Consider the following 24,414-nt stretch of genomic DNA (forward strand, 5'->3'; position numbering starts at 1 on the left):
CAATGCCATGTTAAGCCTTAATTACTTTCCTAGGACTTGGAATGTGGCTCACATCATTATGATTCTTAAACCAGGGAAAAAATCAGAAGACGTCTCCTCCTATCGCCCTAAAAGTTTGTTCTGTCTGTTACTTGTAACAACCTCTTTTGGGCGTCCACTGCGTTGACTGTCTTCGGTGCTCATTGCACCACGTCTAAACTTAACATCTCGGAAACTCGGCATCAAGCCAAGTTTTTGCTTCAACTGTATTTTTTCCCTTTGAAAAGCAATATTTTATCAATACGCGAAATTACTTTTTATCCATTTCTTTCACAATAATAAAAGTTGCTTCCCTCAAAATCTTATAATTCACAAACTAATGATCCGAAAGCTGTCAAATTTATACACGCATCTTTTGAGGATTAGGGCTAACTTAAAACATATGGATTTAATTCTACTAGCGCCATCTATGCGTTAGGCCGGGGACTTTTCAATTGACCTGTTATATTCAGGTGTTCCGCAAGGCAGTGTTCTTGGTCCATTGTTACATATATTGTACATAACTGACCCACTGACCTCAAGAAACACTACTGTTGCAACATATGCTGACAATATGGCGATCTTATCATCATACGAGGATCCAATATCAGCCACAAAAAACCTCCAACTTCATCTTAACAAAGTCAAATTGTGGTTGAAAAATTTGGTATTGAACTGTGATGTACTGTGTGTATTGTACTAGCAAACATAACACAGCTATTATTCAGAGGTTCCATAATGAAGTGTTGCGAGCTATCGTCGATGCCCCATATTATGTCTCCAACAAACTTTTTTTGCGCGATATCCTCTTGGAACCCATAATGAGTGTGATTCAAGATGTTAGTTCAAAGTACTCTGAAAGGCCATTAGTGCATTCCAATGCATTCGCCAAGTTGTTAAATGTGCATGATGATAGAGATGTGTGTAGGCTCAGACGCACACTCCCATACGAACTGATTAATAGACACATAGAATGAGATATGATAACCTCTGGAATAAGTTAGAATAGTCTTTAGAATAAGTTAGGATAGTACAACAGATACGGAAATCATAAAAAATACTTAGTGCTTACGGTGAGATTATTGAAGTTCTAAGAGATTAATTAAAAAAAAATTACATCTGCATTCTACATTATTTTATATTGCATCGCACATATTTATTTGTTTGACGAGTGTATTCGGGTGTATTGAAATTGTCGGTATTTTTTAAATTACATATCTTATGTGCTTCATATCGCGCTGAATTAGAGATGTAATACGGGGTGTTGCGTGATACTCAACACTTTATTTAGGATTCTCTGAAGGATGGTTGGATTGAAGGTTGAACAAATCGTTCTGTAGAGAATTGATTTATACAGCAATACGTTGTAACGATAATTTAAGGAACTCCCTTGTAAAGAAGTTTCAGCCTAAGTTGCTTACGATTTTTTAATATATGTTTTCTCCAAGTTAAGAGTCGACTCGATTATTTCCCAGTTATTTGACATTCTCTGCCTGCGTTGATTCATAATTATTAATTGTAGTAGATTTTGTCACATTCGTCTTGTGGGATTCTTTAAACCACAATTGAAATCCTAAATTTAATCAACAACAGTAAAGAAGTGTTAAAATTTTATGAAAATCTAAGGTTTAACGTAAGTTAAACTTTGGTCCTTTTGAAATTCAACACATCTAACCACAATATTAGCTGAAGGGTGGATTCACATGAATAAGTGATTATCGAAGTTGGAGCCTATTTTGAAAACAAATATGAAATTGTCTGAAATAAATAACTTTTAAGCAAGTGACGAATAAGGTTGAATTTTGATCAAAAATCGTTATTTTGTTAGTTTAGACTGAGATTGGGGAGAATTGGGATTTTTTTACGTAATAAGAGTGTTATTTTCCAACTAAATCAAATTTCTATTTCTAACATGAGTAAGCACATAGATTTGGATCAAATTATTGCGAAGAACAGTTATACAGATACAATCAATCTGAAAGTTGTAAGATATTTTCTAAACCTTTCACAAGGGGCTAAACTATCTATTAGCTGGGTAGTTTGGAGACCTCTGTGGGAGGTTTAGGTATTGTATTGCATATGCCATATAATATTAAATAAAAAAATGCCATATATTTGATAATTAACTTCTTAAGAAAACCAGTAGTCTTAAATTATTATACAAATATCTGAAATTATGTACGGCCCAAATGAACTTGTGTGTATTGTATAAGTGTATTTGGATTTCCCCCGTTTGATACATATTTTGGTTCTGGCTTTAATGAGCGTTGGAAACTATCGTCTGAATACAGTCGATAATCGTAAATAGTCAAAAAAGTAGTCGAGTGAAGATAGCAGTTTATACACTGTTTTAATATTCTCGAAGACAATTCCCATAATTTTTCTTTAAAGCTTGTTTCTTGAGAGACTGGTAGGTTTCGGAGTCCGTATGGATGGTGACGGTTGTGGTTTAAGAAACCCTCTTATCCAATCTTTTGTTGCTATTGTATTTTTGGTCCAATATTTTTGGTACATCTTTGTTTATTTTACAAGCATAATCACCAGTCAATTGACGCGTTTCCAGTTTTGACTATTTGTAATTTAACTCTGAAGATGCTGTGAAATGCAGTAGATGCATGTTCATTTGTGACATTTTTCGCAACGCACTCTGATATTTTTTCCACTTCATCGTTGATGGTTATATGATAGAATATGCATTTGAAAGAAACATGTTTCACAATAACCTGTTCCAAATATCGTCGAAGATTCGATATAAGCAGGCCATACATATGTATGCATACATATGTTTGCACTAGTTTTAATTTTTGGAACTTCGTCTGTGGTACGTAAGATCATGTCTTTAAAGATCTTGCTTCGTTTGATTTTCTGTTAGAATTCAAACGGCTTTTTTTTCTAAAATAAATAATTAAAAAAAAGTAAAACAAATAAGTTATTATTCCTTCAAAATCACTGTCCAACGCCTCCCATATCGTCCTTCCAATGAAACAGCCAATGCACGTTGTAGATGAATATACTGCCAAATATATTTTGTAACAATGTAAATTTCGTTTAAAACTCGTATTTTTCTTCTCATTTTACCCTAGTTGACAAGAAGCAGAATGCGTCAAAACATCTAGCTGACTGAATAAGCCTATAAAAAATTCGTGCGACGTCCTGACATCAATTTTAATGAAGTTCATTGGCTGTTTTATTAGATATACTATACCTTCATTTTACAAATTAATTGAAATATTTGTTAGACCAATATGTTAACTTGAATTACAGTGTATCCCGTGATAATATATTTTTATCTTTAGTTTACAGGGTTTCCAACGATGGCTAATTTCGAATGATAAGAATTCTAGCGCTATTACGTGTATCGACAGTTACGACATGACTGGGAATGGATCCAAGAACCTTATACTGGGCCGACAAGATGGTAACATAGAAGTATACTATGTTAATATATATGACCCGCACGACAGTGCTTATTTACTTTTTATTGAGGTATGTTTATATATGAACAGCCGGTCTAATAAAACAACCAATGCACTTAAATATGTTGCTATTTGCTGATGTAAGCAAGTTTTGCAAAATGTAAAATTCGTTCTAAACTCGGAACAGATTTCTCGTTCCCATTTTATCATAGACAACAAAAGAGACAGAATGCTGTCTGATGTGTCGGAATACATAACCGAATCAGTCTATTAAATTGGATTTAGAGTGGTACTGATGTTATCAAATGTCTACAGAATTTATTCATTTTGATACAGCTTTTTTTTGTTCTGGACTAAAACCAGGCGGTGGAATGCATGACGCATACCTGGTCGCGGAGACTTGCCCTGGAGTGACAATTTGGACCGGGTTATGTGGGTCTGCCTTTAGGCTTACCAATATACTAAACGGAAACCGTGCTTCAGTTGACCCCTGTGGATCGCTACTGCTACTGCATTAAATTTGGGTATATGACCAGCCATTATTGGGCACGAGGACCCGGCGATTCTAGTGATTCGCGAACTTGAGTTAACACATGACTAAATACTGTCGTAAAAGTTATGACTGCAGCGACAGATGAGGTTGTTTCAGCCTGGAAAAAGGTGGGAGGTTAGAGGTGACGCGGTGCTAAGCTCCCAACATGATTTCTTGAATATCAGTTTTCGCTATAAATTTGAATATTTCTGACAAACGAGGGATCGTTTAAGATTCTTCTGATGAGCTTATTTTGAAAAACTTGAAGCCGCTTGACCTGGTTGGGTGTAACAAACTTGAAGTAGACATTTGATCCGTAGAGGAGTGCGGTCCGAATTAACATCTTCTGGGCAGATCAGAGAAGATACCAGGTTTGCTATCCCCGAACCCTTCTGAATTGTTTTCTGGATTTGGGAATACCAACCGAACCGTCGGTCGAAATGGAGACCTAGGTACGTGACGTTATCCAGCCATGGAATTATTGCGGTGTCGATCTTAAGTTGCGAGACGCGCAGTGCATAACGCTTTTTATGGAATGGTCTGGGTTTTCAGGGGGTTAATTTGCAACCTCCAGAATTTGAACTACTTGACCTCATGATCGAGCTGCTTCTGTAAACTTTCATAAATTGTAACTTCGAACCTGGCTGCCGTGAAGAAAGCAGTATCGTCAGCGTAAAACGCGACGTCAATGTGCAGCATTCTCTCAGCAGTGCAGATCTGAAATAAAGAGATTAAATAAGGCTGAGGTCAGCGGGGAACCTTGAAGTACGTCAGCATCGATTTGTTTTCGACTGGAAAGTGTTTTCCTGATCTTGACCTGGAAAGATCTGTCCGATAGATAGGACTTGATGAGAGCGGTTAGGTCTTCTGAGAGGCCAAATCGCACGCATTTTGCGATCAAACAGCCATGCCAGATCTTGTCGAAGGCTTTGGTTAGGTCCAAAAGGACTGCTCCAAGCTTTTTACGTTGGTCAAAAGCGTGATGGATGTGTGCGGCCAGACGGGTAGCCTGATGGACGGATGGTTGGTGAGCGCGAAAGCCGAATTGTTTACCAGGAATGTTTATCAGGAGTTGAGAGCGTGGAGTATTGCCCTTTCGGCAAGTTTCGAAATGGCACTGAGAAGGCTGGTGATGGAGTTAATGATGTTTGGCAGTTTCGCGAGCTGCTTATGCGGGAGCTTTTTTAACTGAGTAATCGATATTCCGTCGAAACCTGGAGATTTTTTGGTTTAAAGTTTGTCGATCATAGTCTGTAGAGACTTTGGAGACAAGAAATGGTTGAGTAGAAAGGCTGGGGTTACTGGGCTTTTAATGGAGTTGGATTCGTTGATGATAGTGTCATTGTATTTAGCTTTAGTGTTTTCTGCGGGTGGGAGGCATTTCATCTGAGCCTCGTAGATCTCTGCGAGGAGCTCGACTTTTCTTGGTCACTGACTGCGGAATTTCCTGTAACCGCTGACTTCAGGGGGGGATGACATTGTACGTCTTCCCCACGAGGCATTTGGAGACACGTCATAAAGAAGGGGGTCATCCAGTCTTTGGTCCGCGAGAAATGAGTTCCATTTCATCGCTCGCCAGGTTGAGACGACCCTTCTTACCCCCTTGCATGCTCTGCTCGTCTCCCTTTTATCTGCAGCATCAAGGGTGAATCGAGCTAATCTGCATACACCGTTTTTGATGCGAATTTCACGTTTAAGAGGGGCGGAAAGGTTGTTTCTCCACGGTGGGGGTTCTGATGAAATTTAGACTGTGGTAGATTCTTTAGCAGACTGAATATCATGAGTTAGTTTGAGTACGGCTTCCTCGAGCTGTTCTGGAGTGTTAATTTTCGGAATTGGATCGGATTCCAGGAGAAGAGATTGGTAGTTCTTCCAGTCGACCTTTTTCCCGAATCTTGTGAGTGGAACTTGAGTGGTTGCGTAGTTTCCCAGTTTGAGAAGGATCGGACGTTGATTAGAGTCTAGTTCGTCAAGGACTCGAACTTCGGAATGGCGATTTGCGTCTTGAAGAATAAAGAAATCACGGAATCTTGCTGCGTCTTGAGAAGCTGAACTGGGGTGATGGATGGGTTCATCTGGCAGGGAAAGACCGTAGCCCAGATCTGCACTTAGAGCTACGATGGCATTACCCACGGGGTTCGCTCTGGAACACCCCCAATTGGGGTGGTGAGCGTTGAAGTCGCCACCTATTATTTTTGGAATTTTTCCTTCGACGAGTGATCGGTATTTGGTATAGTTGAATGCAGAAGATTTCCTATACAGGGATGTAATCACGAAGGGACGTTTTTAATGGAGGTTTTTTCGAAGTTGTTTGTTGATAACGAGAGTAGAAGCTCGTGTTTGACTCCTTTTCTGACGAGAATGGCGGCTCCATCGCCTCGACCCGAGGTTCTATCGTTTCTGTTGACAAAAAAGTGTTCGAAAGAGAGACGATGCGAAGGTTTCAGGAAAGTTTCCTGGATGAGAGCAATGTCGACGTCATAGAATGTCATGACGTCTTCCAATTCTGCTTGTTTTCCGCATAAACTGTTTGCATTCCATGTCATCAGTAACAGTAATAAGTGGAACAGCCATTTCGAAGATTTAGAAGGCTGCTGGAAGTTAAATAAACAGGTAAATGTTGCCGCTTAGGTGGCAATATTTTTGAAAATGTGAGCAAGTTGGTGAGCCAGGGCGATCACTTGCAGGAAAGCCTGCGGGTCAGCAAACGCCTGCATTGGGAAGTTAAGGTCCGGTGCATTGGCTGGAGCATGAGTTTGAGTTGGAGCAGGCTGGGTGGTTCTGGCTAGATTTCTGCCATCTTGGTTACTCCATGCAGAACCTTGTGGAGGCCTGGATTCGGTCGCAATTTTCCCAGGTGCTTCTGGGATTTTAGTACAGGATCTAGTGTCGTGATGCTCGGCACATTTAACGCACCACGGGAGGGTCGGCAATACGAGCTGGAATGCCCGAAAAGCTGACAGTTGAAGCACTGCAGTGGCTGGCTGTTTTCCCTCTGGACCTCGACCTTCACTGTGATGATGACGAGTTTGGTCATATAGATGATCTCTCGCTCTTCGTGAGAGACAACTACTTGAACTGGTAGTTCTACCTCGGATTTTAATTTCTATCTTTGCACTAATTTGGGAGGAAAACCTTGATCAAAGGGAAGTTCACTTACCTCGTCAATGCAGAATGATCCTGGGATATTTCTTATTATTACACGGAATGCTCTCCCCTCGGGATGACAGAAGGAATGGTAAGGGTAATTCCTCTCCTCGAGCAGGGTAGTGAGTTTTCGGTAATCGTCGCTTGTGGCGACGAATAAGAAAATTCCCTCCTTTTTGTTTCGGGTTATAATATCAATTGATTGTGCCTTAGTAATTCTAATGAGCTCCATGGACCTTTTCTTGTCACGGAGCGCTATAGGCGGAATTTTTTCTTTTGGAGGAGATGAGAAACAGTCGCCAAAACGATTGGCACTGTTTTTGCTGTGGATGTTAAGGTTTTCTAAGTGGCCTGTCTACTTACCTGCGCAGGCTGAGTTGGTCTTGTGGTAATTTGATTCGGTAGTGGCTGTGGGACTGTCCTGGTGATCGGCTTGTTTTGCACTGGCCTGGTGGCAAATTTTGTAATCAAAAGCTGTACGTTAGTCTTGGCTTTCTATTGGGTAGATTGAATGGCCGGCTTGGGTTGTGATTTCGAAGCAGTTGCCTGTTTCCCCTTGTTGCCGGCCTTCGGCAGCTGGCTTTCCTGAGGCGGAGTGATGGACCCTCTCTTCTTTTTTCTCACCAAGTTGAAACCGTCGTCTGGGTCTTCAGTTTGGTCTGACCGTTGTGCCGGTTTAGCTGGTGTCTGGTTCTGGGTTTCTGAAAAGAGCTTAGTGCAGCTCACCCAGAGACCTGCAAAAAAAACTCTAGGCACAGATGATTATTGTAAATCATTTGAAAAACCTCAAAACAAGCAATTTTCCGAGCTTGGAAATATTATAAACTCCATACCAAAGTTAAAGCAATTTTAACAGCAAAAAGGGCTGTTTTGGTGGCTGTAAGTTTATAGTTTTTGTTGCAAATCTTTATGGACTAGGCATCCCCTATAATTTGCAGGATGGTCACTGTCACACTTGACGCATTTTACTTTATCGTCACTTATTTACTTATGGTGTTTTGCGTGTGCAATTATTGGTCGCATGCTCTCCTGCGCATTTCACGCATCTATACAACTTGCGGCAGTATGTTTTGTTATGTCCATATGCTTGGCATCTGGCGCATTGTGGGATGATTCTTTTTGTGTTTGGTGGCTCATATTTAATGACATCGTGGTCCAAATAGTTAATCTCGTAAACATGTTTATTATTCTCTTTTGGCTTCAAATCAGTATAAAATATTGGCAGTAACTCCTTTATTGTATGATGTTTTATCTTGTGTATATTTACAACTTCGTGGCCTTGTTCAGCTAGGGCTATTTTAATTGAGTTTGAATCTGTGGCGTAATGTAGTCTTTTTATGATAAATTTAAATATTCTGGACTTTGGTAGAAGAGTATGATATTGCGTATTTCTGTTGTTCAATTCCTTTATTAACACTTTGAACTATTCATGGTCAAACACTTGAATATTCGTTGTTTCAAATCCGATTGTTTTTATGTGTAATTATTACATATTGTCTTGAGCAAGTCATGCAGGTGTTTGATAACACCTACCTTATATATTATTACTGCGGGTGGTCTGCGAATTGCTTTTGGTTGTTTTCTTTGTTGGTCTGGTTTTCTTCTGTCTCTTCTATCAGGGTACTGAAACTGTTGTATGTTTGGATGGGTTTTTGAAGCCAATAGTCGCTGATTTTCGTTTGTTTTCGGACGACTTGTTCTTCTTGACTTCTGAAGCATTTTTTGTTTGTAACGGTGTTCCATTCGGGGTGATTAGCTGGTGATTGAATTGATAAATCAACAGAACTGTGTTGTGGATTAGCCATTATGTATTGAAATTAACCGTACAGATCACTTAATAGTTATTAAATGTTTAATTTAAATTTTTTACGCCCCTCATATTTTAATCGCTCGATTTACCGTTCCGAAAATAGGAAAGAAAATTCCTAGAAGGTAAATTAGATAGAAGGTAAATATTTTAAATTTCACGTTCAAAAGTTCACGTTTTAAATCATGTTCTCATCCTGCAATGGTTGAGACTAGGTCATCACTTTTTATGACCGGCACTTTTATGATACCAATATTAACTTATTTATTTATAACTTTTTTATAAAAGAGCGTTCTGAAAAGTATGTCTGCACTCCGCGGTGTTTTTAATTTCGTTAAACAGCTTTAAACAGCACTTTATCGACGGCCAGTTGTTATTCTTTCTTTGGTGTGATCAAAAGTGGGTAAGACTACTTTTGGTTTGGTGACTCAACTAATATACTTCCTTCTGAATCCGGAACATCAGCGATGATTGGCAACCTCTTAACTTGCAGCTGCCTCCAGCATTTCCTAATCCTACTCATTTTCCTCCAAACTTCTTACTATTGTTCTTTTATTCTTATAATAAAATTCCGCCCGCAAGCTCTTCTCCAGCTATTTTGACCATAACTTTATATATTTACAGATAGCTCCAAATCTAGTAGTGATGCTTGGTTTTGCTCTTTACAGCAACAGTAACAGCAAAAGCAATATAACTTATACTAAATTATCTGATCATGTTTCTATTCTATTTGTTGAGTTGTACGCCACATTCCAACAAATAACCGTTTTCAACCATAAACCCGGATTAATCCTAATAGGCTCGTTGATTTTGTACTGGTAATTCCACCCTCTCTCCCAATCTCTACTCTCTTTTATTCTTTTTCCTCCTTGGGCTTCATAGTCTCATTGGCATAGCTTTCTTCTCGCGAGGGAATATCTGGTAATGAACGGGTCGGGAACGGGAGCTTTTAGTCAGCTTTCCATACATAGATCACCCTACCACAGAAATCTCATTGCTATCATTAAAGAATACATTAACAATATCTTTCAATACTACAGGTCAAACTTCACTGACAATAAACTCTTCTAGATTAAGCCATTTCTTTACAAACCTACCACCAACGTCACTCAAGATTCACGTTATTATGACAATCGGCTTAGACTTGGCCATTATCCGTTCACTTACGGTTATCTACTGAATATAGATAGTCCACTCTATTGTGTTTTTTGTTCGCATTTACTATCAGTGTACCAACTCCTCAGCGAATGTCCCCGTTTAATCTCATTTAAATGCAACTACAGTTTGACAGACCAAAACCACTGTCTACCAGAGTTGTTTCTGCATATGCATTTAAATTCAATATATCGCCCAATTATATTTGGCTTTTCTGGAGTAGAATTTCCATAACGATTATTAATTCACAATGATTCTAATTTGGATTGCTATTCTCGATCGAAAACACCTTTTAATGAATACGTGAAATTATTCTATCGATTGTTTGAAAAGTACGAAGGGTTGTTTCATTAAAACCATTGTAGAATTATCAGTTCATTAAAAGATTTTTTAATTAATTTAAACATGTTTTCTCACTTGCATTATTGCCTTGACATATACCAGCTGAAATTTATAATTCACGTGTGGTATTAGTTACGCAATCAACTAATACTGTACGAATAATTATGTTTTAAAGATTGGTGAAACTTGCAAATATTTAGAACAAAGTTACAAAACAGAAATGTTATGATATTTATTTGTTACTTAGTTTCCCAATACTAATCAATCTCGATTATGTTGGCCTAATTATATGTTATTGTTATTTAATTAAATTCGATATATTTAATTAAATTTAATTATAAAATTATTAAATTTAATTAAATATAGCAAAACACAGTGGTTGAAAATTTCTTGGTATACATAATAAAAACATTTTTTGAAGAAATATCAATGTGTCCAATCTTTCTTAAAAGATAAATCAATATTTCGACAATATTGTTGTTTGGTTCCCCACATTAATTCTCCATTTTATCCAATTGAGTTGATTTATTGATAGTATCCAAACTCTAATTTTTTCAAGACTTTTTTAGGTTTTGTGACGTAATATTTGTGGTTTTGGGTGTGCTGAATCCGAACTTCCCTTCTGTCATTGGACAATGCGTCTCTCGACAATTTTTTAGGAATTATTTACATCTTATATTAGATATGCTCAATATGCGATATGCTATCTCAATTTACAAATTAATTTATTACTACTGTTCTGTGGGACTTAATACACGAGTAGTACAGAATTAATACATCAGTATGTATTTCCTAAATTAAAACAAAGTTAATGTCTTAAGCTAAAGTTAAAAATACATTTTTACACTAAACAAGTTCGTGTGGTTTGATTCGTTTCAATCTTCTGATTTCCTGCGTGTCGTCCAGTAGCTGTGTTGCTTCCATGTTGATCTGATTTAACAACCTTATTTCATGTTTTAAGGCGAAATCTTCGATCACTTTATATATCCACTTATACGTAGCGATAAGCATTCGTAATAATTAATCGTAGAATTTTGTTTTGGGTGCGTTAGATTACTAGTTGGTTTGATAGCTTAGTGAAACTCTATATTTGTACCCCATAGGTCCAAATTGGCCGGTCAGAATTCACTGATAATCCAATATCTTTGATTTTAGGTCAAGTTGAGAGTATCTTCTGACTAACCAGTACAGTTTCTTGACTTTGAGACTAATCTACTCTGTTTTTTGTCGAACGTGATTTTTCCAGTTTACCCTACCATCGAGATATATTCCGAGGTATTTGACTGATTCTGCTTGAGGGATCAGGCATCCATCAGGTGATATAATTAGGTTTTTCTCATTTCGCCGTATTTCGTATTTTCTAGCATCTAGTCCATTTGTAGATCTTGTTAACTGCTATTTGTACTTTTGCTACAGCCTTAGACAGAAATACATCTTCTGCCATGATAACTGTGTGGTCGGAAATTGTTCCAAGTATTATTTATTTTGTTGTTGGAATGTCAGTAGTGTAGAGCAGATACAGGCGTGGTCTCAAGAATGGTCCTTCATGCGAGACTCTAAGTTTTTTTTTCGAAAAGATATGATTCCAGCAGTCGACGATAATTCTGTGGTAGCAATTTGCTCATTTCCAGATGTCCAGGAATGCTGCAGGGCAATATTTCCTTCCTTCGAATGCCTTTTCAACAGCCGCTGTTACTTTGTGCTCTTGGTCGATTGTCGAGTGGCGATTTCGAAGTCTAAACTAAAAATATGGTATTTCTATAAATAGTTTAATACGTTTTAACAGCAGTTTCTCAATTAATTTTGATATCGCAGGCAGCAGGGAAATAGGCCTTTAAGATCCAACTTGTTCTGACGATTTGCCAGGTATTTTAAGCATAATTAGTCGAGCAACATTAAAACATTCCAGAACATGCATGCTTTTCGTGACAGCTCTTTTAATAATCCAGGTAAAATATCATCAGTTCACGAACCTTTTAAGGATTGAGGGTGTTGTAAATTTCTGTGTAAACTTTTATTGGAGAAATCAGATTTACAGCTGCAACGGGCTGATAAACAAGATTTATATCTATTATAAATTGTATATTATTTGGTTGGAATACGCTAGTTAAATGTTCTGCGAATAATGCAGCTTTTTATCGTTGCGTCGAAACCATTGATTTTGATCATTTTTAATAAGCGGTACTCCAATAATTGGTCTTTTGAATGAAAGATTGCTTTCCATAGCGAATAATCTTTGTCTGCTTCCGAGTCACGACAATTCGCGTAACTATATTAAAAATGAAAATAAAAAAGAATACACTTGAAAAATATTATTGCATCTACAAACTTTACTTTACTACTTTTTCCCAGTGAGGATCCTCTTTGTACATTTTCAGTTATGGTAAGGACCTGTAAGGTCTCTTTAAAGAGTGCAACAGAAGTCTGAGACGCTTATTTCCCGATTTTCCTTGGTATACTTTCTCCACCCATGTAATGTTCTGGTGAAATCGTTCACTTTGCACTTTACTCACTTCTCCCAAACTTTCTGGAAGGTATACTCTGGAAAGATAAAGTACTTTTAGATTAATTGGTAAACCTAAAGCTGGAAATTAAAAAAAAATTGACGATTTGTTTATATTTAGGGTCTTCATGATGGCATACAAAATTCTCCTTAAAAGCAATCCACCTTTCTCTTTGAGGGTCCATCACGATCATGATTAATTTAGGGTTATCTATAAGTCGTCTAATCGCGCTGCAAATTTTGAAACTATATATTTGAGGTAATCTCCATCTTTGAGAAGTGATTTTATAAATTGCTTCATCAATCCGAACTTTATGTGCAGCGATGGCAAAAGAACTTTATGTGGAGGTACTAAAGTTTCTTGGGGGACGCAACATGTTAAAATCACCGCACACCTGCTAAACATGGTTTATTGCAATTAAATTATTGCAGGTTTCTTTGAGGTGTAAGGAATGACTTATAAAAGTGGAATTCAGAAATTGGAATCTATAAAAAGACGCTATTGAGGTGTATCGTGTTGTATCTTAAGTGAATCCATCAAACCTTTAATATACAACACACCAAAATACATAGAAATTAGTTAAAAATGCTCAAACGGCTTGTTTGCTGCAGACCTGCGTAATTAATAAGGCGAACATTTATATACAGTCGATGTTTAAATATGGCCTGTAATTAGATATTTCTAATAAATTTTTTAATCTAATTTTAAAAATTAATTTTTTAGTTGTAATCAGTAATTAATAAAAATGAACGGTATATATCGCCGAAATCAGGTGATTTCTTACCATACATATGCAAATAAAGTATTTTGTTTTTATTGCCGACAAAAATTCTTTCTCTAGCTTAACAAAAGCCACAGGGGACACTTCATTGTATCATGAAACATCCTCTCATAATTTGTTGTTTATAAGTCGGAAAATTAAGGAGCAGCACTTGCAGACTTCTTTTGTTGTACAATTACATAACAGTTTGACCTGGGCGGTAATAGAAGTGGTGGTGTCCAACCAGAATTTAAAGTCATTGTTGTGCGGTAGTCATATTTTGAATTTAGTCGCATTAAGGCCATTTTATTCGCTGGAACAGTATAGCGATGGGAAGTTTTAATGAAGAACACAGAAGGATTTTCATTGAAAAAAGTTTGTTAGATTCTCTGGAAGAGTGGAGTCTATTCAAATATTGCTTTATATAATTTAAGTTTATCGTTGGCATTGGCGACTTAGTTTGATATATTGTTTTAAGCAAACATTGTAAGTTCAAGCAATTTGAATCTGCGAATTTTGGTAACGCATCGCAGTTGCTGAGGAGGTTTTAAATTTGTGAAAAAGTATTGGGACTTTTTATCTGCATTAATAACAAGCTGAGATAGATTCAATTTTTAAAACAAGTGCTAAACTGAAGAGAGAAACGAGTATGTGAGTATGAAGTTAAAGGTTACACAAACTGGTCCTGAACAATAGTTTAAAACTGAACGTTTTTAATACGATTATTGTTACATTTGAAAAGCTATTAGTGACTCGATTAAATATGTTAAAAATGTAACAAAATTTATTGATACGATTCTTTTTATACATAACAATAATTTCTTCTAGATCAATCAAATCATTTTAGTACATTTGGAAAATGTAAAAATGTAAAATTCACTACGTACTGGGTTGATGGGTGGGTTCATCTGGCAGGGTAAGACCGTAGCCTAGATCTGCACTTAAAGCTACGATGGCGTTACCCAATCGTTGAAATCGCCACCTGTTATTTTTGGAGATTTTTCTTCGACGAGTGATCGGTATTCGGTATAGTCGAATGCAGAAGATTTTTTGTACAGGGATTTTTTTAATGGAGGTTGTTTCGAAGTTGTTTGCGGATAAAGAGGGTAGGAGCTCGTGTTTGACTCCTATTCTGATGATAATGGCGGTTCCACCCCCTCGACCCGGAGTTCTATCGTTTCTGTAGACAAAAATGTGTTCGAAAGAGAGACGATGCGAAGGTTTCAGGAAAGTTTCCTGGGTGAGAGCAATTTCGACGTTATATAATGTCATGACGTTTTCCAATTCTGCTTGCATTTCGCATAGGCTGTTTGCATTCCATGTCATCAGTATAAGAGATTTTGGAACAGCCATTTCGAAGATTTAAAAGGCTGCTGGAAGTTAAAGAAACAGGTAAATGTTGCCGCTTAGGCGGCGACATTTGAGAAAAGACGAGCAAGTTGGTGAGCCAGGGCTATCACTTGCAGGAAAGCCTGCGGATCAGTAACGCCTACACTGGGAAGTTAAGTTCCGGTGTAGTGGCTGGAGCTGGCTAGTTTTTGGGCTAGCTTCTTGTCACCCTGGTTACTCCATGCAGAACTGCACTGCAATGCAGTTGAAGTACTGCACTGGCTGGCCGTTTCCCCTCTGGACCTCGACCTTCACTGTGATGACGTCGAGTGTGGTCATATAGATGATCTGTCGCTCTTCGCGAGGGACAACTACCTGAACAATTGACAGTTCTATCCCGGATTTTAATTTCCATCTTTGCACAAATTTGGGATAGAAGCCTTGGTCAAAGAGAAGTTCATGTACCTCGTCAATATATAGTGATTCTGGGAAGTCTCTTATGATTACCCGGAATGCTCTCTCCTCCGGATGACAGAAGGAATGGTAAGGATAATTCCTTTCCTCGAGCAGGGTAGTGAGTTTTCGGTAATCGTCGCTTGTGGCGACGAATAAGAAAATGCCCTCCTTTTTGTTTCGTGTTATAATATCCATTGATTGTGCCTTGGTGATTCTAATGAGCTCCATGAATATATTCTTGTCACGGAGCACTATTGGTGGATTTTTTTCTTTTGAGAGAGTTTGAGAAACAGTCGCTGAAACGATTCGCATTGTTTTTGCTATGGAAGTTAAGGTTTGGTTAGTGGCCTGGATACTTACCTGCGCAGACTTGGTTGGTCTAGTCGAGATTTGTTTCGGTAGTGGCTGTGGGGCCATCCTGGTGATTGGCTTAGTTTGCAGTGGTTTGATGGCGAATTTAGTAATCGAAGGCGGTACGTTAGCCTTGGCTTTCGATTGGGTGGATAGAATGGCCGGCTTGGGTTCTGATTTGGAAGCAGTTGCCTGTTTCGCCTTGTCGCCGTCCTTCAGCAGCTGGCTTTCCTGAGGTGTAGTGATGGGCGCTCTCTTCCTTTTTCTTCCTTTTCAATGAGGCTATATTGCGATATGTATCGGCTATTTTATCGGATATACTATATGTCAAACCTGACAGACACTACACACTTTGTGCTTGCCTCGCAGATGCACCTACAGAATTTTGTTAGGTCCTATATTATTAATAATCGCGGATAAGCAACTGAATATAACAGGGCAATAACGTTTTATCTTTAGAAGGGTGCCGTATTAAAATCTTGCAGTGCTAGGTCGCTAAACTGGACTGGATATTTGTATTAAATACTTGAAGAAAACCTACAATTTTTGTAATGGCTTGCATCATTGCCATTGGTTCCTAACAGGTGCAAATTGGGCTTCAACCAATATCTTTTTTGTATATTTTTGTCGAACGTGATCAACTTTTCATTGTCCGTAATCTAATTCTGACATACTCTTACACATTCATTGTCATAAACACCACATATTCGATGAGAATGCTTTAAGATATTCCTTTTTATATTATTTTAACTATAAATTATGACGAAAATAATTTTTTTAAATGTTAAAAATATGTTTTTTTAAATGTTGTCTAAAAAAGCAAAATGTCATTTGACTGAGTTTTAAGACGACATTTTACAGGTTTAAACATATATAGAATATTTGTAGCATATATAGTATATATATAACAATAATTACATCTATATTTTATTTAGAGTGGAACCGAAAGTATAACATCTATTAAATGTGGGATTGTGGGAGCAGCAGGATACGATGAAATTTTGGCAGTGACATATAGCGGTCGGATATTCGGTCTAACAACGCAAGCTACGGACGTTAATTTTGATGGCTCCACTGGAAGTTTTATCTTCACAACAGATTCTTCATTGAAAATTAACAAACTAAAGTAAGTAATATTATTCCTAAACAATTGTGTATGCTAGTCTTTTATATATACTATATTAGTATGAAACGGAAAAATACACTTAATCGTTTTTCATGAAATATTTTTTTATCTGTACTTGTATCGAAAATTATCATGGCTTCACACTACGGTTCTGGAAATTTGATGTCTGATGGTTACTTGATGTGGTCGACATCAGTTGGTAATATAATTATTTGAGATTATTGAATATTATCTGAGAACGATCTGGAAAGGATGATATTTTAATGGAGGTAATGTTTGAAAGAAGGTTGTGCCAAAAAAACAAATGAAATTGTTGAAATAAAATTAAATTCTTGATTATATTTTCACAAATTAATTTTATACTAACCGAATTCAGTAAAGTTAATACATAACAGCATTGAAAATCGTCAATTCATATATGTAAATTTATTATATAAAATCGAATTAATATATCTTTATTTAAAAATATAAAACGTTAAAATTAAAATAGATGTTCAAGAAATTTCTTTGAAATTAATTCATAAGTGTTAAAAGTGTTGGGTCTCTTGCAGAATAGTTTTCAAATAATAAAAGTTGTCGTTAAAAAACAATGTGTCTTAAATAATTTAAAGTTATTCATAGAAGATTCTTATTTTCAGAGCGGAAATCGAGGATTTGCAGTCAAAATTATCCAAAGAAAGGGAGAAGTATCAGACGGCAACTCAAAATAATGGAGTAATGGAGTTATCTGCTATACCACCAATTTCAATTAATTCTACGGTAGGTATAATGTAATATATGTCGATCCACTTGCTGCGATTTCTGCTCTTCGCTTGCTTGCTCCAAGTTCTTAACAGTTCATTTTCAAACCGGAGAAAAATATGTTTTGGTTTATTTTTCCTTTGGAGGAAAACATTAACTCTGCCCCAGGAATAAAACCACTTCTTCTCAGTATGAAGGATGATATATCAGCAATGAATTATTAAAAAACATTGTGTTTAACAAAACTTAACCGAATGCTATTCTAACTATTACCTTGTTTATCAACTCATGTTGTTTTTATACTATTTTTATTATCATCTTAATGCCCATCTTAATATATTCATGCACTATCTAAATATACCAAATATAAATATATTATCTATAAATATATTTAAATATCTAAATAAATATATCTAAATACACTAACTGAAATAACGAATCTTCCTTAATTTTATTATATGCTTTTAAAAATTGTGTTCTTTTAAATGCAATATCTACAAGTTCCATTAGTCCTTTTTGTGGGTTATTTTTACATCATTTAAAAAGTATATTCCCAGTGTATGAACAATTTATAAAGGGATGATCTATAAAGAGCAGTTCTAATACACCAGACAGTTTTCTCTGAAATAATTGTTTTTAAATTATGCTTATATCGAAAAAACTACTCACTATTTTTACACATTTCAAAAATTTGGTTGCGAATACTGCTAATATAAAAATGATCTTAATTTGTCACCCTCTTTGTATAAGGATGCTTTCTCTTTGGCGAATCCGACGTTATGTTGTTCTTAATTTTTTTAAATATTTTAGCCAGTGTGGTCATATTAGTATTCAGTTTGGTTGCAACATGTTAAAAATATTTACAATTAAAAACCCACTAACTTAATAATCTGCTAAAAGCAAAGTTTGCCGGTTTATGACTTCTAGTTATCACTAATGTTTTGTAGAATTTTCCAGATATTTAGCAATGTAGTTTACTAGTTACGTATTTCATCAGCATTACGCAGCATTCTCCTTTTAACTGGGATAAAATGAAAAATAAATCTCTGGAGTTTCAAATTAATTATAAATTTATACTAAATGCAATTGGTAATATATTGATGTCATCTATGATGTGTATTGGCTGCTTTACTAGACGGGATATGTATTATCTGCGTGAATTAAATTTTACTATTTTTCGAACAATTTATTTCATAGAAAAAGACATTACTGACCTTAACTTTGTAAATATTTGTTATTTTCTATAAGATCATCTCTTCAACTTTCTGTATCCTAGGCCGCTTGAGTGACAACTTCGCATTTTCCCTTTCCAAATTCTCAGGTTTATCTTCTGAGTCACTCAAGAAACAGGAAGTCAACGGTTTTAGGTGATTAGTGAAAGGCCATATATATTGTGTTTGAAAGATATGGAACCTAATTTCCAAGTTAATTTTTTCCTGCGTTTTGGTCGAGTTTTTGTCCAGCAGAATTGGCAATTGGTGACTAACATCTTCAAACTTAATTGATTGACACTAATATTGAAGTAACCGGCCTTAAGGCTTCATGGTGTTCAAAATTGGCTGTTATTTATACTGATGATTAGTTGAACGTTAGTAGCAGAATCGGCTTGCTCGTTTTTGTTATATGAATTTCCGTGTTAAAGATGATTCTCGATAGCTAATATTTAGAAAAGATACTAAAAGAATCTAGATACTTCTGCCTGATTCTATATGAGTTCTACCTGATTTAATACTGATTTATTGTTAATGTTTTTATCTATAATTACGCCTCCTTCCTCATGTTCCTCACTTGAAAGACCTGAAGGTAATAGAACACTACTAATTGGTTCTTGTGCTTTAAAAACATTTACTTCTTGTTGGAATTTTATAGAACGCAGTGTTATATATGGTATTTATCAGTTGCTATCATACACTGTGCTATTCTGAGTATATAACTCATATAGACGTTTAATTTATTGTTATGAAGTTTTGCATTTTCTTTGAAAATCACCATCACGAAAATATTTTTATTTTAAACATAATTTTAAGTCTGATAAAAAATATATAAAAATTAAGCCGCACGCCTAATATTAATATATAACATAACAATAAATTGATACACACCTGTGTTAATGTTAAATTATTCTAGTTTACATTGAACCGAGAATCAGCAACATATTTATTGACGCTAGAAGCGCCAACAGCCATTGATAACATTTTGATACATTGCAACTCACGCGTGGAGCTTTTGGACGTGGAAAAGAATACTGCTGTGGTTAGCTACAATGATCCACTTGAGACTAAGGTAACGTATAATAAAAATATGAAGTATAGGGTCATTTTAATTTGAACGGATTGATATTGGTAGTTTTTAATGGGCTGTTTAATCTATAGTTTATTATTCAGTTACTGGTGCCAAATAACTATGGCAAGCTATGGAAAATTATAAATATTTAATATCAAAATTAGTGTTCGTTAATGCAAACGTTGTATGCGTTGGCTTCATTTTAGGGCAGAGGGTGGCCCTACAGAGTCAACTTTTTGCATCAACGACAATGTAATTTGCTCGATGACTGGGTAATAGCGGAGTTTAGAAATAGACCTCAATTATTGGAACAATTAAGGAGATTGAACGCGAAGAATAAATTTACTAGACGACATCATTCATAGAGAATGGAACATTCGTCGTACGGTGAGAGTCTCGAACAATGGAGAGAGTTCTTCATGCAGCGGTACAACCATGACTTACTATAGACTTCAGTAGCTTTCCAGCAATTAACATTCCAGAAACTTCACTTCCTGATGAAGAGCCAACAATATGGTAAAATCGCTGGACTCTCCCAAATGATGGGGAAATATTATTTTAATGATTTTACAATCGTCTTAAGCTAATCTGGCGAATGGAGATCTTCAACGTTAGAGCAAGTGGAGGAGTAGCTTAGTATAGGGATCAGTAATATAGGAAAATAGGATGGCATCTACACCTGAAGGAATAAATCGAATCTGTCGAGCTACAGGGGCTTTTGAGATGTGTGTATAAGAGAGAAAATGTTACAGACTAATATTTGGCTCTGTCTCTGTTACAGACTAATATTTGGCTTGGCGCTGTTACACGACATCTGTAAGCTTGAGGTTTCTGATGACAAGCTAACAATGTGGTAAAATCGCTGGAGTCAGGTGATAGCTGATACGATCAAGGGCGATGGGGAAATATTATTTTAACGACTGTACGTTCTGCTTATGCTAATTTGCCGATCGGAGACAGTACCTTCAACATAGAAAAAGTCAAATAGAAATTAAATATGCCTAATTATATAATTACTAATTATGATTAAGGCAAATTTTACATGTTTCTCTACAAGATCATATTATAAATAGAGTCATTTGTATAAGATGCGAGCCCAATGCCCAATTGAGAAACAAATCTAGAGACGCAGATTATAATGGTTTAGACAAATGAGTTGAATGAAAAACGAATGAATTCCATATAAACTTCTATGACCAAATCGACATGTTGGCGGAAGAAGCAGGAGTAGCTCCAAAGAGCCCTGGATCAAGATCATAGAAAGCGTTATGAAAAACAGGAAATTAACATTATTCGAGGTCAGAACGGTTGTGGCTGTTCTTAACACTGACGATGTTTTGTGAAGAAATCCTGCTGTACCAACATGATACCGGATTCATGATGAATTGTCGTATATGGTATGACATTAATCCACAAGAAGTGGTAATGTATTCTGGCGTAGTGTAATGTATTCAAGGAAAGAAAGGCCAACTTGATGAACTATGACACAAAGTGATACTGACGGTTTTTATCTAATGGAAAACGATAGTCAAGGTCGTAGTGGTTGCATTATATAATACTAGGCTCCTAAAGAAACGGCTAGAGTGATTTATGTGGTCTTATTATATCTTTCTTATAGAACTTGTATTCTATATTTCTAAATTTATAATTAGATAATTATACGCAGGTCAAATGTTTCTAATATATTTAATTAATTCTAGCCTGGTACTTTATTAGCAACATATAGATGTCAGACAAATACCAATCGCATCGAATTGAAATTACAAACACACGAAAGTGAAAAGGCCTTTTTGCAAGCATACGTTACCCCGATGCTGCAACCAAAATGTAGCAGGCTACTACAGTTTGATATAAAAGCTCTATCCCTGCATTACAGGATTCACGAATATGAAGACAGCAGGTAATATGTTTAATACACATTCATTATTTAGAAACAAAAATAACAACTATAATAATCAAATAATATTAAAGCAGTATATGAAATTAAGTTAAATTAATTTTTGTTTTATAAAATTAAGTTAGTATATTTTATTCCATTTAGGGTTAACAATTTCATTTAATTTAATGCCACGATTGCCTTGATATATTTTTTTTTCTATATAACATCTTTATTAGACACGTTTAGTACAATCTTAATTTATATTTAATTTATTACAACTTTTCCTATGTACTTAGATTAATTCACAAGCAAGACAAGTGCGAGAAAATACATCAATATGTATTCTTCAATTATAAAATTATAATAAGTTATAGATATAGTTTACACCAAAGGGATACACTTTATATAAGTTCGTATGGTTTTGTTCGCTTCAATTTCCTGACATCCTGCGCGCTGTCCAGCAGTTGTATTGCTTCCACGTTAGTATGATTTAGTAATCTTCTTTCGTGTTTCAAGACGAAATCTTGGATAACTTCGCAAATCCATTTGATTTCCGGGCCATCATGCAGTTCCTCGTTGGTTACGTAGCGATAGGCATTGGTAATCAATCGAAGAACCTTGTTTTGACAGCGTTGTATGACTAGTTGATTTGAATTTTTAGTGCAACCCCATATTTGCACCCCATAGGTCCAAATTGACTTTATAATTGTATTATAGATCAGCCTCTTTGATTTTATTAGTCCTTGATATTTATTAACTATTAATTATTAATAACATTACGAAATTATGAATAACAACTACGAATAGTAATGTTTGATTATGAGTTCCAAAATCGAAATATCTCGATAGATTATAATAATCGAAATAAATTATGCAAATATAACTATAGATCTATTATTTAAAACAATTGTTTCGATTATATTGATTATTGAAATATATTGAAATATATTGAAAATTACAACTAATACTAAAGAGTGGTAACATTATATACCATTACAAATGGCAAGTACTACACCATTCAGTATTGAATTCTTGAACACAATATTTAATCAATATTTTTTTGAAACTGTTGGTAATGTATTTTTTTAATTAATTACATCTTACATTAAATATGCTTAGTACAATATTAAAAAATTAAGTTTAAAATTAATTCATTAATACTGTTCTGTTGTACTTTTTTTTCAAATTAAAACGAAACTAAACTACTTAAGCTAAAGTTAAGAATACACTTCGCTTCAATTTTTTGATTTCCTACGTATCGTCCAGTAGCTGTATTGCTTCCACGTTACTGTGATTTAAGTTTTGGGTTCGTTGGATCACTAGTTGGTTTGCAAATTGAAATCCCATGTTTGCAAATTGGCTTTTTAATTGACTAATAAACCAATCTATTTGATTTTAGGTCAAGTTGAGAGTATCTCCCGACTAACCAGTACAGTTGCTTGACTTTGAGTTTAATCTGTTCTGCTTTTTGTCTAACATGAGTTGCCAATTTAACCTGCTATCGAAATGTATTCCGAGGTATTTAGCTGATTGGCGTCCGTCAAGTAATCTAATTAGGTTTTAGTAATTTCGCCGCAACGCAAAATTAATATGGATATATTTAGATATTAAGCGATATTTTACAGTCTTTAGTCCATTTGTAATGTATTGTTTTGTAACCGCTATTTGTACTTTTTCTACAGCGTTAGACAGATACATCTTTTGCCATGATAACGGTATCGTTGGCAAATGTTTCAAGTACCGTTTCTTTTGTTGTTGGCATATCAGCAGTAGTTAGCAGATACAGGAATGGTGCCAAGACACTGCCCTGTGGAACTCTAACCAAATAGGTTTAAGTGTTGAGAACGAGATTTTTTAAGCATAATTATTCGAGCAACCTTAAGAAATTCCGGAACATGCTTCAGTCTCAAACAGGCTAAACTACTTCATCTATTATTTCGAGTAACTGTAGAAAATTTTTATATATTATCTGTGCTCAAAAGTTTGATGACTTCGAATTGTAAAGGTTCGTAGAATAACTTCCCATTGAAACAGCGCATTTATGATGCTGGTAATTTGATTATGTAGATAGCTCAAATTGAAAGGGCTTAAATACATTTTAGGGTCTTAGAGTATATTTTAACTGTTTATTAATAAACTATAATGTAATGTTATTTAACTGTAACTCAAGTAATATAATTATATTCAATAGATGCATTATGTAGTTGGATTTTCTCGTATACATCTTTGTGAGTTACCTTTACACCATTTAAAACCTATCTTTTCTAACAGCATATGAGAGGTATCCTCAAAGAGTTACATATTCTTAAGTTTCTAAAGATACTCTTTGGACTAACAGTGTTCTCTGAAATAATTAATAATAATGAATGGTTTACTATTATCCCGTTCTTGCTCGAAGTAACTGGTTAGAGACGTAGCAAAACCCAAATCGAACTTTATTAACTGATTCAGTGACATGTTACGACGCATGGAATACTACCTGTTCTAATTATTTTTAATTAAGATAAAATGAGAAAAATTCAATTATATTCGACATCATCTATGACAAGTATTGGCAATTTTATTGTA

The 24,414-nt window shown here is 35.6% G+C and overlaps 1 protein-coding gene across 1 annotated transcript in view; it reads left to right on the plus strand.

Moving 5' to 3' along the window:
• Window positions 1–24,414, plus strand: part of LOC143194440 (BBSome complex member BBS7) — a 55,890-nt gene that overhangs the window by 14,000 nt on the left and 17,476 nt on the right. Inside the window, exons 6-10 of the mRNA XM_076401237.1 lie at window positions 3,315–3,504; window positions 16,753–16,943; window positions 17,582–17,702; window positions 19,812–19,967; window positions 21,668–21,867. Coding sequence (XP_076257352.1) covers window positions 3,315–3,504; window positions 16,753–16,943; window positions 17,582–17,702; window positions 19,812–19,967; window positions 21,668–21,867 — 858 coding nt within the window. The remainder of the gene's footprint in view (window positions 1–3,314; window positions 3,505–16,752; window positions 16,944–17,581; window positions 17,703–19,811; window positions 19,968–21,667; window positions 21,868–24,414) is intronic.

Source organism: Rhynchophorus ferrugineus, unplaced genomic scaffold (assembly GCF_030347505.1).
Source record: "Rhynchophorus ferrugineus isolate W39M unplaced genomic scaffold, kcgeb_rfMv2 rfM3, whole genome shotgun sequence".
Classification (NCBI taxonomy): Eukaryota; Metazoa; Arthropoda; class Insecta; order Coleoptera; family Curculionidae; genus Rhynchophorus; species Rhynchophorus ferrugineus.